The sequence below is a fragment of the Alosa sapidissima genome, chromosome 10, assembly GCF_018492685.1.
Source record: "Alosa sapidissima isolate fAloSap1 chromosome 10, fAloSap1.pri, whole genome shotgun sequence".
Lineage (NCBI taxonomy): Eukaryota > Metazoa > Chordata > Actinopteri > Clupeiformes > Clupeidae > Alosa > Alosa sapidissima.
In genome coordinates this window covers 10,174,681-10,188,197 of record NC_055966.1, presented here as the reverse complement: position 1 = coordinate 10,188,197, position 13,517 = coordinate 10,174,681, and the positions used below count along the sequence as shown (strand labels likewise).

At 41.5% G+C, this 13,517-nt stretch overlaps 1 protein-coding gene across 1 annotated transcript; it reads right to left on the bottom strand.

The window, feature by feature from the left end:
• Positions 1-3,436: 3,436 nt before the first annotated feature.
• LOC121720700 (MAGE-like protein 2) lies at positions 3,437-11,090 on the bottom strand. The gene is made up of 2 exons (XM_042107055.1): positions 10,540-11,090; positions 3,437-4,316 (listed from the first exon to the last, which is right to left on the bottom strand). The coding sequence occupies exons 1-2, from the start codon at positions 10,933-10,935 to the stop codon at positions 4,170-4,172; spliced, it is 543 nt and encodes a 180-aa protein (XP_041962989.1). The 5' UTR covers positions 10,936-11,090; the 3' UTR covers positions 3,437-4,169.
• Between the last annotated feature and the right edge of the window lie 2,427 nt (positions 11,091-13,517).

Sequence of the window (13,517 nt, the reverse complement as noted above, 5' to 3'; positions counted from 1 at the left end):
TAATAATTGTGATATCATTACAATTTGATGGGGGGGTGGGAGGAGGGGGTGGGTTCATGTAGGTAGGCCCTATGACCCCAAAGTATGCCTTGACTGGGCCTCAGGTCAAAGAAGTTTGAGAAAGGCTGATTTAGACGACAAAGCAGCAAGGAGGCGTCGTGTGATCATTTAAACAAGGTCGATGAGGGTGGGAAAAATCGTACATTTCTGTGCAGACTAGTCACATTCAGTCACATTGTCTTTTAAGAAAATGCAGTCCATTTTTCGGTTACAGCAGCCAACAACCTCAGAACTGACCCTTCAGGCCTCTCAGGAGGCGCTGGCCTTCTAACCTAGCGACCACCGTAGCAACCAGCATGATTGCCCTAGCAACCAGCATAGCAACCACGTTATTTATGCGTTTTAGCTTATTGGATGTTGCGTTAATGCAGATAACTTTTGATCCGTGTGCCCGATTTTCATAAATGAGGTACCGTTGGAATCCTTGGATGAGGCCGAGTTCCATGCCCCTGATCAAACCCACTCTTGCAGTTCCTCGGAACCGCAATTCTAGTTCCTCTTTTTAGTCAACTTTAGCATGTGTATGTACAGGGTATGTAAACGTATGAGCACAACTGTATCTACTTCTTTACAGGGACTGTGGTGCTGGTTCACATATACTAAACACCCATTTACTCTTTGCTCTGGAGCAGTGCTTTGTTTCACATTTAATCTTATTTCACTCAGTCAGCATGATGAGGATTACTCTTCTATCTCTTGTCTTTATTTAAGTTATATGCTTCATCCTCAGCGACCATACATAAGTGCCAGTGTACTCCAGCTATGTATCTGTTGATTGTATTTTGTCTTGTTTTAAGTTATGTTGTGCCCTTAGGTCTGCTGCTGGTTAGTTAACCCTGGTTCTGAGCTCTGCAAGCATTCTTTCAGCAGCTCTGTGTTCAATGGGTTCAACCAGGTGCTTTGCCTTAATGGTATTCATTCTGCGTATGGGATTTACGGGATGGCCAGGCCTAAACAATGGTTCACAATTCAATTAACTGCCTGTGAAGTTGCTTCTTCTCCACCCTTCTCTTCTCTTTCCACAAAACTTACTAGAAGCCATCATTTAAGGGTAATTTTTAAAAAATCTTCCGGGGGAGCAAGCCCCCAGGACCCCCCTGTCTTATGCCCCCTATGCCTATGTCCGTCAACAGTTTGGAATACCCTAATTGACTAAGTTAACTAATTACTTGTTTGTGATTTTTAATAATATTTTTGCATGCAAGGAAATTTATTGAAATTGTGTTTGGGGGTCCCCCAAACCCCGCCACAGATTTGGTCCCCCCCCCAATGTTGACATCATGACTACGGCCTTGCTTCTTAGTAAGCAGAACACTTCTCAATCGACATCGACATATAGGCCTCATCATGGAAGACTCGGAAGTCGTCTCGATTCGCATCGTTTGTCAAATTAGCATAAAACCACGGGTGCTTACACCACATTTGCACCACATTCTTGCATCGCAAGAACTGAGCTTATGCAAGCTCCTGCACTTCGCTTCATCTGCTGCATAAACCAATGCTGGTCATGTTTTCACTCGAGAGCTCAAACTTTCTATCATCTGGTCTTATTCTCAATACCTTTTCTAAACCTCTTCTGAACTTATTACCCATGGACGATGTCTAATATTCATGTTTTCTTGTCTTGTTTAGCTTACGTTACCTATGCTGCTCATCTTATTTTGGGGCATCATTTTAATAGGGGTCGTCCTTAAATCAGATTTATTTTGTCTTGTAATCATGTACTTTCTCTTGCAAAAGTCTGGCGGTGGTTATTATCTAAATTTAATCTTACTTTATTCATCTCCTCTTCGCTTTGTCTGTTTCCAGGGCTTTGGCTCGGTGGCATTTGTGCAGCTGGCACCTTGTGCACTGGGTCTGGGTGCTTGTGGGTTGTCTCATTAGTACCGCTGCTTGAATAAGGCCAACTCGGGCCACCATGCATCGAATCATGCGTCATGAGCTTCTGCAACTGCAGGCTCTATTTCTTCTGCTCTAACCCTGAGCCTTTGCAACGGCAAGCTCTATTCCTGCTTCACTGCCCCGAACATCTGCAACCGCAACCTCTGTCCCGCTGCAGTGACCCCAAGAATCTGCAACTGTGAGCTCAATCCTGCTGCACTGTACCTGAGCATTTATCCCAATCCGTGAATTAGTGAAACACACTCAGCACACAGTGAAGTGAAGCACACACTAATCCCGGCGCAGTGAGCTGCCTGCAACACCGGCGCTCGGGGAGCAGTGAGGGGTTAGGTGCCTTGCTCAAGGGCATTTCAGCCATGTCGGGGTTTGAACCGGCAACCCTCCGGCAATAGACTAAGGTTTAAGGTTAAAAATAAATATAGTTCGAAATAAAGTCCGAAGCGCTAACCCGTAGGCCATGGCTGCCCTCAAGTGTTGATTTTTTTTGACCCCGACGTGATTTGAACACGCAACCTTCTGATCTGGAGTCAGACACGCTACCGTTGCACCACGAGGTCCCAAGTATACGTATGCAAGTATACTATACCGAGAAACCTGATTTGCATTTAAATTTACATGTTAGTTAACAACATCTGCAAGCTTGATTCCCTTCCATAGCACTAAATCAATCATAAATCTTTGAGTTACAGGTGGTTGAATAATTATCAAATCATGAAATATCTTATGAATAGTATATTTATTAATGTCATCGGATACTCTTTCTTGCTTTCTCTGATTCATCTCCTTCTGGTGGGTATCTTTCCCCATGATTCTTCTGGTGGGTATCTTTCTTATTCTTTGGGGCTAGGCTCCGCCACCTGCCGTCGCATTCAGGCAGGATCTGCAAGGGTCTGTTTGCACATTGAGTGACCTAGACTGAGAACGAGGCCTATGACAAAAAGACTATCTTATTGTTGCTTATGTATTTTGTGTATCCTTTGATGGATTAAAACATGTGTTAACTTTCATTATACCTCCCTGAGTCTTTCTGATAGAACTATATTTATTTTTAATCTTAAACCTTAGTCTATTGCCGGAGGGTTGCCGGTTCGAACCCCGACCAGTAGGCACGGCTGAAGTGCCCTTGAGCAAGGCACCTAACCCCTCACTGCTCCCCGAGCGCCGCTGTTGTTGCAGGCAGCTCAATGCGCCGGGATTAGTGTGTGCTTCACCTCACTGTGTGCTGAGTGTGTTTCACTAATTCATGGATTGGGATAAATGCAGAGACCAAATTTCCCTCACGCGATCAAAAGAGTATATATACTTATACTTATACTTATTGCACTATTCCCACCCTCTTTTCGCACAACGCTCTAGTGGAACTATCAGTTTTAGAACATCAATTTTATGAGGAAGGAATGGGAACACAGAGGATATACTGATGTCACAAGACTATCCGTTTCTTTCAAAAGATGCCAATACACTTACACTTGCATGCATTATTGTGTGTTTATTTATTTTACACAAAAATACACAGCATGCTAGACAGAATACATGTGCAAGGTGTGCAGAAAGGGAGCAGATGAATGTTTAGTTCAGTCTATTATCAATGATCTATGATCTAATAATATTCTGCCCTAAGAAATAAAATAACATTCATAGTATCTATACAAAAACATGTGACATTGTAAAGGGAGATACATATTTTGAAATTAAAAAAATATCTTACATAGTCTTCAATAGTTTAGAATGTGATGCTATAATTTTCGACTAAACATCAGGACACTACTTTTTGGATGCCATTTTAACATCAAAATGAATATCGCAGAATAATTTGAACAGACATAAGGCATACAAACAAATGCATATGATCAGTTATTGTTATAACCTATACATATATGAACAAGAGTCTTTGGAAAGGAATTGGAAATGAACTGTTCAGAAGACCAATGTAAGTGATGTAAGAAAGATACCTCAACAACACTACGAGTGGTCAGAAGACCACTGCCCAGACAATGGCACTTCTAAAGACAACATGTTTCATGATGTACTTATACATCATCCTGGTCCATGTGAATAATGACATGTCATATTTTGGCAAATACTGTCACCTTAGATAAACCTACAAGATGGTGTGTACTAAGTCGTATATGAAGACATAACAAGTAATCCTTTTTGTTTGCTGTGCAGGAAACACAGCCATCCCTTTGGAACTTTCCAGAAGAGGACTAATAACTGGATAAGACAATAGTGTAGACAATGTAGAGGATGATGATGGTGAGGCCAATGCCGAGGCCGGCGTGGTTCAGTTTCCGTGCTGTTTGGGAGTTCTTCTCAGCCATCGGTCGGTTGCCTTGGCTATTGGCATCACGAGTCTGCACAAACACACAATAAAACTATCATGTCACCATGAGGCCTAATTTCTTTACACAAGAAGCATGTTTTTGGTGACTTTGCCATCATTTTTTGGAAAGTCAAGCAGAGCCTAGTATAGTGTTCTATTTAGACTAAAGAGCAAAATAACTTTTTTGTAGTTGGAGTGAATGCATCTGCAGTAGAGCCCACTGCGAGACAAACAGTACAGTACTAATATAACGACCTAAACTACAGAGAGCAGATCTAAAACCACATCCTTGATCTTATTTTAGCACATTCTTCCACAGAAGTCCACACCCAATTAAGCTCCACAGCATCAGCATGTGTTGGTCCCCTAGCATAACTTCGAATTCCACACCTTAACATCTTTGAGCAGCTGCACAACTGACAGCCCCTGCCCTAGGCCTCAAAAAGTAACACTGTAAAGCTCATCCACAAAATGAATCTGTGTGGGTGAGGCCCTTAACATTTGTTTAGAATGGAGAAGAAACACAAAAAATCATAATAAAAAAGCAGAGCAAATTGGATCTTTAATTTTCAAAAATGACATCAAGTAAAACCAGTTGTAACAACAATAAATCATTTTTAAAAAATCTGTTGTATATTTTCTCTTTTTTCCTTTTACCCTCGTATTCAGACTTATTTTTTGTTTATTTAGGAGAAAATTCCTCAGTAATTGTGACCAGCTGGCAGATGTTTTATGTTAGACTCGTCATACTTACGCAATCTCACTGTCGGGAAAGTAAAATGGAACTTTTAAAGTGGATCTTCTAGCTTACCCTAAAAGTGCTTTGAGGAGACCAGAATAGTTAGTAGTCAATCCGTAAGATGACTTTTTGGCAGGCTCTATGTTGGCCGTAGCTGATTAAAAGGCACAAGTGAACACAAGCTCTGTTGGCTAACATTAATAAATACAAGAAGATATCAAAGAGTTAAGCTTCAAATAAAATAGAGCCAATAGGTGCCTTTACATAGACAGAGGGGGAAAGCAGCTGCCAGCACTTTGGCCAGCAGACGATAGTGTTAAATAAAACTGAAAACCTTTGGATAAACTAGTGTGGCCACTGAAAATGTCTTGAAATTATTCACTCAGTGTGCAATCACCAATATAACATACATGACACTCACTAATCAATACATCATTTAGATGATCAATTCTAGCAAATTACAGTATTTCTGTATAATTTATGATGGTAGTTATAATATTTTCATGGCAGCATTACTTTTACAGGTTAATCCTGATTTTTTATTTTATCTCAACAAGCAGGCAGCATCAAGGTCTTGTGACTGGTAATAATAAACCAGATGTAGAGTATGAGCAGATTTGCATCTGGCATCTTTAGTTAAAGCCAAATACTATAGTAACAAAAATAGGGTGTAGCATTCACCCCCCTTTGTTTTGATACATGCATGTCTAAGGCATAATGTCCAATTGCTTTTTTTTTTGTGATCAACTGTTTATTGAGTTATATAAATGGGGACGGGGGGGGGGGGGGGGGGCAATACGGTTACATGAAATAATAAAATGATACATGACATATAAAAGCATACATTGTGTTAAAAAGAAGATATTAAAAATGCAAAATGACAAAAATAGATATTTACAGAGAAAGAGAAAAGAAAGAGCACTCAACAGCAACATGTATTTTATACAATGACGCAACTCATCACACAAGAGGTATGAGATCTTTGACCCTGCAAATTAATGCCTCCCATTTTTGTAAGGTGGATACCTTGGCCTTGTTGTCCAATTGCTTTTTGATAAACTGGACTGGCCTCCAATAAAGCAGTTTACACTGTGCCAGTGCTTTTTTCTGTTTATCATCATAGTTGTTATTTTTGTAGTTGTTTATGTTCAATTGTCACCAGAAAACCACGTATATCACAATGAGCTGAATAGATGCCACACTGACCATAAACCTGCTGAGGAAATGATGCTGGCATTGACCTATAGTTCAGCAACCCTCTACAAGTCACATGCTATAGTTTATCTGTGCATGAGAAAACATGCAATGAAAGTGCAACTAAGAAGATCAACACAATTATGTGACTAACTCATACACCAGTTGAGCCGCACCTCTGTGCAAACTTAAAAAAAAAAAAAAGTTCATATCGAATGCCAACAAACTATAGATTATAGCATAGGCTAGAAGTTCACCATGAAGTTTTACTTGGCCGCAAAGGAAAGTTTCAAGTTTTTTGCAATTGCAATTGTATTTGTCAAACAATGCAACTGAAAGAACTTCATCCACTGCAAACTTCAGGGAGAAACTATTTAAGGCCAGTGGCTCTGGAGTTATTCCTGCAGCCTCATGCCTTCTATTAAAATTAGAAGAGAAAACAGCTGACCGTGAAGTGAAAACATCCTTCAGAATTGGCAGATGTAGGCCTTGACTACTCAGTTCAGCGGCATAATGCTGTATTTGCAGTGTAGTTGGACAAGATGGACACCTAATTATAAAGCTTTCTTATATCAGATGAACATGAGATTTATGACATTTATTCATTTATTTGCATATGTATGTTCTTACTCTTTGTTTGCCCCCCAAAAAGAATTGGCTGGGACATTCTACAGAAAAGGTGGAATCTGGGTGATGAAAATCTGCTAAAATGTATTTCTTTCAACACTCCCAAAACCTGTTTAATAGCATTAATTAACTTGTAAAATTGACAAATCCACAAAAAGTAAACCTTATTGAAAAGTACACAGCTCAACTTCCATGTATGATCAAAGGAACAGGGCAATTGTCAGGAAAAAGCATTTTAAATAAATTGTAAAAAATAAAAAGAACATTAAATAAATGTTAATCTGAAATCAGCCTGATAACACTCCCATCAAAACATCCAACAAGGCCAAACGACCAGCCTAAGGTTTCAATGGCATCTTATTTGGCACTGCAGACACCTATGTTGCTTACTGCTATGCTCTTCAATTTTACCCTCATCTGTTCAGAGTTCATCTGCTCCCATTTCAGGTAGAGAAGTTGGGATTTGCCCTCTTTGAGTAGATCACAGCTTCCTACTAGTTATGTTCTTGGGCATACTGTACGTTCCCAAAAGAACGCTAGAAGAGACAAGTGCAAAATTGTCAAGACCAATGTAGAGAAAAGCAAAGAAAGCTATATCACTTCCGTTCCAGTTTCCTTACTCTATGTTAATGGAAACTCGCTCATTTGCTGTCTACCCCGAAATATAGGATAATAGGATGCGTGCTTTCTTTGCTCTGTGCATGCAATAAGCCCTCATGTAATACCCCCAGTGTAGCACTCTAGCTGCCTGACAGTTCTAGCTGTTGGCTGCAACAAGTCAAGCTAGGTAGAACCAGAGCTCTCTCTGGGGCTGTGGGTAGAACCAATTCTTTTCGTCTTTCGTACTGACAGTATTCGGTGACCTTGAGAAACAGAGATCTATGTTAAAAATGGCCAGAATTGTCCTTTATTCATTCCAGAATGGTAACTTAATCCCTTTTTTTAGATTTCAGACATTATTTTAGACTTGTGTCTATGTCTGTCTGTTTAATCAGGACGATACATGTTTTTTTTTTGTTTTTTTAATTTTATTATTATTACAGTTTCAATTCCAAACAGCCTTTAGTGGCGGTAAGTCATCTACCTTGATCATAAACCCAAAATAAACATAAAAACTGCTCTTTGGAAAGTTTACTGCTGGATTGACCTCACAGACATTCCAGTTGCACATGTGACAACACACACCCTTTCCCATCAGGCCCTAACCCAGAGAAGGTCATAGAAGAGCTGTCTCCTAGCAACTTCTATTGACATAGATAATCTAGGCACTTCTATTGATGCATCACTAATTTGTGATCTCTGGTCCCTCCCCTTTCCTGGAATGCGCAGGAACAGCCCTTTCCTTCCGACCTTCCGATTTGACGATGAGAAAGAAATCTGGATTTTTCCTCAAAGATTTTCTAATCACACACAAACACACACACACACACACACACCCCTGAAATGGGCCCCTTGGCTTTGCAACTACTGTACACTTTGAAAAGATCTGTGAGAGTGTGGTGAACTTCCGGTCAAAGACCCCGCTTCTCTTTAGAACCCAGCCTTCCTTTCCCCTGCTCAGGCCCAGTGCAGTAAAGCAAGTCCCTGAAATAAAGCCTCTATATTGCCACACACAAACAAACAAACAAACACACACACACACATACACGCCAATAGAACCACACGCAAAAAAAAAACAAAACACCCTCTTGATGTCCAAGATCAACCCCTCTGGGACTTTCCGAATAACACATTGAGATACATTTGCACGTGATTTCTGTGCACACTGCCTGTTTTCAGTCAAACTACTGCAGTTGTGGTACTACAGTTGTGGTATTGTTCAACCGGCTTGCAGGACATCTGCAGTATGTGGCGTCACTCAGAATGCCGTGCCTGAGGGTTTTCAGCAAATCATGACCACCACTGTTCAGATTGCCCTTTTATTTTAACGAAACAAAAAAGGAAAATAAGAGACAAAGAAGAGTAAGGTCACAAGATGAATGGTACTTTGGGGCTTATCCAAAAGAGATTTTAAAAAGGTCCACTCCATCTAATTATCGTTTAACACTAGGGAGAAGAATGAAAGTGTAGAGTTCAAATGTATCTGCATGTTCAAATTGATCAAATGTCAGGTTCAGGTTTGACTGGTTTATCTCAGTCCTCATGTGGGCACATACCCATGCACACACAAGTACGTCAAACTATCTGGCTGTGTGCCTAGAGAAAACATCAGTAGAATGGATAACTTTGGAAAATTCAAGACATTTGTCGAATGTATTTTTAGTGATGTGTCCACGTAACACCTATATCTAATTCATATATGAAGAGAGATGTCACAAGTAACACAGATAAACAGTGTTACCTTCATGAAAATTTAGCTATACACAAGTTCTGGACTCTATCATTGCCAATGACAAAAAACATACTTTAGTATGGTCCCTACATCTTAAAATGATGAGACTTCCCAAGATATAACACACAGCAGCACATAGTGTGCTACAAGCCTAAAGAGAGATTCAGCTAGGCCTTTAAAGAGACCTGTTTGTAGATCAATTCCAAACCGGGAAATAATGAAGATTAGTCTTAACAGTTCTGAGTATTTCATTCCCTTTTGCTTTGCTCTTTGCCATAATTAGCAGCAGGGATGAAATTAGCATTAGCACGTCCATGTGTCAAAGTTCTTAACACTCACAGACAGCTGCTTGTATTCACAAACACACGGTATGAGATTTTTCCTGTTAGAAACCCACACTGGGGATGGTGACTTTTAAGCTAGAAACTAATTATTAACCTGGATGCAGCAAAGGTGAATGTTTTACCTTTTGTCAATAGGATATGATAGGATAATGTTTGATCATTTAGTACAGTAAGCACATGTATAGCCTGACTGTCTTGATGTAGAAATGACTGATTATTATTGAGGTGTGAATAATCTTACATAAAACACTTGTAGCAATTTCCCCCAATCAATGAACAAACAGCTGTAAAAGCAACAATAAGTCTCTACAAACCACTCATTTTCCTGGAAGTAACCCCCCCCCCCCCCCATACTTATCTATGCACATTTATGAGGCGTGACAAATGAGAGCCTGGACTCTCTTTGTGTCCTCATCACTTCACTGTTGCTGTTCTCACATCTCCCTCTGTCATGGAATGCTGGAAAGAAGCCCATAACAGCTTTTTTTCCAACATCCAGACCTTCAGTGTTTCCTTAACTTTCATTTTTAAACATGCTCTGGAAGCTATCTTTGCTCCAACCATTTCCTCTTATCTCCACTTATTCCTTGAGCGTTTTCTGCTTTTTTTAACTGCTGGGATTTTCACTAAGAAAGGTGCAAAGAAATATTAATAGTAAAGAAAAAACAATGCAATTTGAGGACCAGTTCCCCTTTCCTGAGGCTCAGTGATGAGGGAGCGCTATCTTTGGGTTATAATACATCTGTCTGAATCATACAACAACTTACAGTAAGGGCCACTCAAATTAAATGCACAGGACTATGAGCGTAAACTATCTGGTATCAAAAGATGCTAAGTAATATAGGCAAACAATCATTTGTGTTTTGCTTGTTGAGAACATTTTTGAGAAGTATCCTTTGAATATGGCGCTTATTGAAACACAAAAATCTTTCTAAGAACATCAAAACTTTTACCTTTTTCTAAACTGAATCGTAATGGCACACACATTCTAAAGGTTTGGATTACACAGGATACTCACAGAAATAGAGAAGATGAGGGCCGCAATGCCGAGTGGGAAGCAGCAGCACAACATAGTGAAAATGGAATAACCCAAGTAGTCCGGCACCGGATTGATGAGAGGTGAGTGGGTCACATACACCGTCGTAGGCTGGACCATAACCGTGTTTCCCTGGGGGTACTGGCCCTGAGGGTATTGGCCCTGAGGGTAAGGCTGGCCCATGTGGACTCCTGCTGGAGGACCCCCAGGCCCAGGTGGGTAGTAGGCCCCTTGGGGAGGCATGGCCCCTGGGGGCGGGTAAGCCCCCGGATTGGGGTACTGAAGATGGTCTTGGTAGGGTGGTGGTGGATGAGCCATTCCTGCTTTGTCATCGTGATTCCAGCCAGGAGGGGGAGCAGAGGCCTTGCTGGGATCCATCTCTCCTGTAGGGTTGCTTCTGATGGATGAGTGTAAGTATTCCTTAATCAAGACCCTCTCTTCTCTCTTTTTCCTAACCTCTCTAATTATTCTCACCACTCTGCTTGCAGAACAGCTATGCTGTACTTGCTTCCTGAGTGCTATTTGCTGTGCTGGCTGGTCAGCCCTTTGCTCCTCCTGTTTTTTCAATCTCTCCCCTCCCCCAAGCAGAGGCCCTGCCTGGAAGGCCCCTGCCTGGCAGGGCGGGCCTAGAAGAGGGCAGGAGGGGAGGGAGGGTTGTGAGGGGGAGGAGGGAAGTCACTGGAACAATCAAAAGTCTGACAGGCGCCTCTCTGTGGTGCAAAGGTGACCTGCACCAAGGGGCAGCATCCAAGTAAAGCTTTCAAAGAGCATGTGAAACTCTTCACAAAACAGGTTCAAAGCCCTGGTTGTGGTTTCAGGTCTAAACAAGCCAAATATGTTATAGCTTACAAATGAAAAATATACCATTCCATTTGTAACAAAAGCAGTTAGGCGACTGCAAATCAATGCCACTTCAAAGTGAAAAAATAATAATTTTCCGGAAGATCTTGTACTTTTTAAGTTATGTGAATGTACACATACACTCACACACAGAAAGAGGGAATCAGACAGTTAGAAGTGACTAGAATGACCTGCTACCTGCTACTCCCTGACCCCTTACCCAAAACAGTTTACAGTGAACTCTTAATGGTAAACATCTCACTCTAGTGGTCAAGAATGTATTACATCTAAAATCATGAGAATAGTGTTACAGGCTGCACATTTTTATAGTAAATCTGATAGCTATTCCAAGTTAAAACAAGCTGCGCTGAGCTGTCTGCCCACTCTATAATGATGGCCTGATTGGTGTAGTGTTGCTTGGATGGTCCTTCTGTAAGGTTCTCCCATCTCCTCAAAGGAACACCGGATCTCAATCATAGAGAACATTGTAGCTTACCCGCCTGACCAAGGCCCTTCATCCCTGATTGCTAGATCGGCTGAGCAGCCAGATCTAGGAGGACTGTTGGTGATTCCAAATCTCTTCTGTTTGAGAGTGTGTAACAAACGCTCTCTAATAGCCTACCTTCAAAAAGACTACAAGAGGGGTAAGGAGACTTTCATCTATACTATGCTGGCAAGCAATGTAGTGGACATGAGTAAAATGACAAAAAGTAAACATGGATCTGTAGCGAAGGAAGAGAGCAGTGACCCCACCCAATCTTGAACTCGGGTCTCCAAACCTGCAGCTTGACCGCAAAGCCAAAGAACCAGGCCCGTTGGTATGACAGTTAGAGCGCATACTCAACTGTAGTGATGGTAGTTCACGCACACTGAAACTCCCTTGCGTAACGACAAGCTATACTTCTCCCATAACTCAAATTCCTTTTAGTGAAGGCTGACTGTCATTTCATGTTCGGATTGAATACGATGTACCAGACTGCCTGTACCATGCTATATGTCATGCTGCAAAGTGTGGTTAATTGCAGTATTTAATGTGTTTTACTTTTTGTTGGATTTTGTTGTGTTTTTAGATCCAGACTGCTACATGGTGTTGCTAAGCTGCTGTTCTTTACACTGTATGTTTGTATGACTGGTATGGTTCTTAGACTGTGCATATTTATACATTTGTATTTTGTTTGCCCCTTCTACTGTAGCCTGTGGCTAGGTATGTAATAGCGTATAGAGCGTTCTGTGAGCCACAGGTTAGAGGGGCTTCTCTTTTCTTTTACCCCTGTCTTCCCCTTAGGCTTTAGTAGCTTCAGATACAGTCGAGCCTGGGTGGTGTGGGAGGCTACGGGATAGCGGGTTCCCTTAAGTTCACTCGATAACTGGTTGTAGTGCTGTGTGTGAGCCTTAATGCCAGTAGCTAGGCTTTACGTAGCGACAGAAGATTTGCAGTGCTGTGTATTGTGACTTCTTAGCGTGTATTACTTCAAGAAGTGTGGTTATCATTCACGTGTGGTAGTGCGACCTAACATCCTGTTAGTATTTCATCTCTCAGCAACTCGACTAGTCCAATACTGATGGCTGTAACTTTCCCTTCCCCCCTCCATGTGTAATTGTTGACCAACCAAAGCGACACCTTCAGTATTAATAAAGAGTATATTTTTATACTTTTCTAAACACCTGTCTTTGTACATTCATTGGGATAGAGTTCCCCTTGCCTTAACATCAGACACTACGTATCTCAAGGGGTGGCGTAGTCAGCTGTGCATTAGGGGGCGCCACAATCTGGCGTAGTTGGCAGGATTAACTCTTTGAAGTGTTGTTGTTAGGTTGGTCAACCTAGCGTGTGTGTGTATGTGTGTTGTGTAAGCGTGTAGAGAACAGCAGCTGGCAACAAGATGGACCCCGCCAGTGAGATGGAGCGACTGCGGGAGCAAGTGGAGCAGCTCCAAGCTGAAAATCACTCTCAGCTTGGAGACTCTCTGGTGCACAAAATGGAGGTACGGGGGATATTGATGGGTCCAGTGCTCCCCAACCTACAAGACAGGAACAGGCCTTCTACTTACCTAGAGAGAGACGGTGCCCTAAATTCTCTGGTTCTACAGCATCGGGGTCCGTTTCTATTGAAGAGTGGG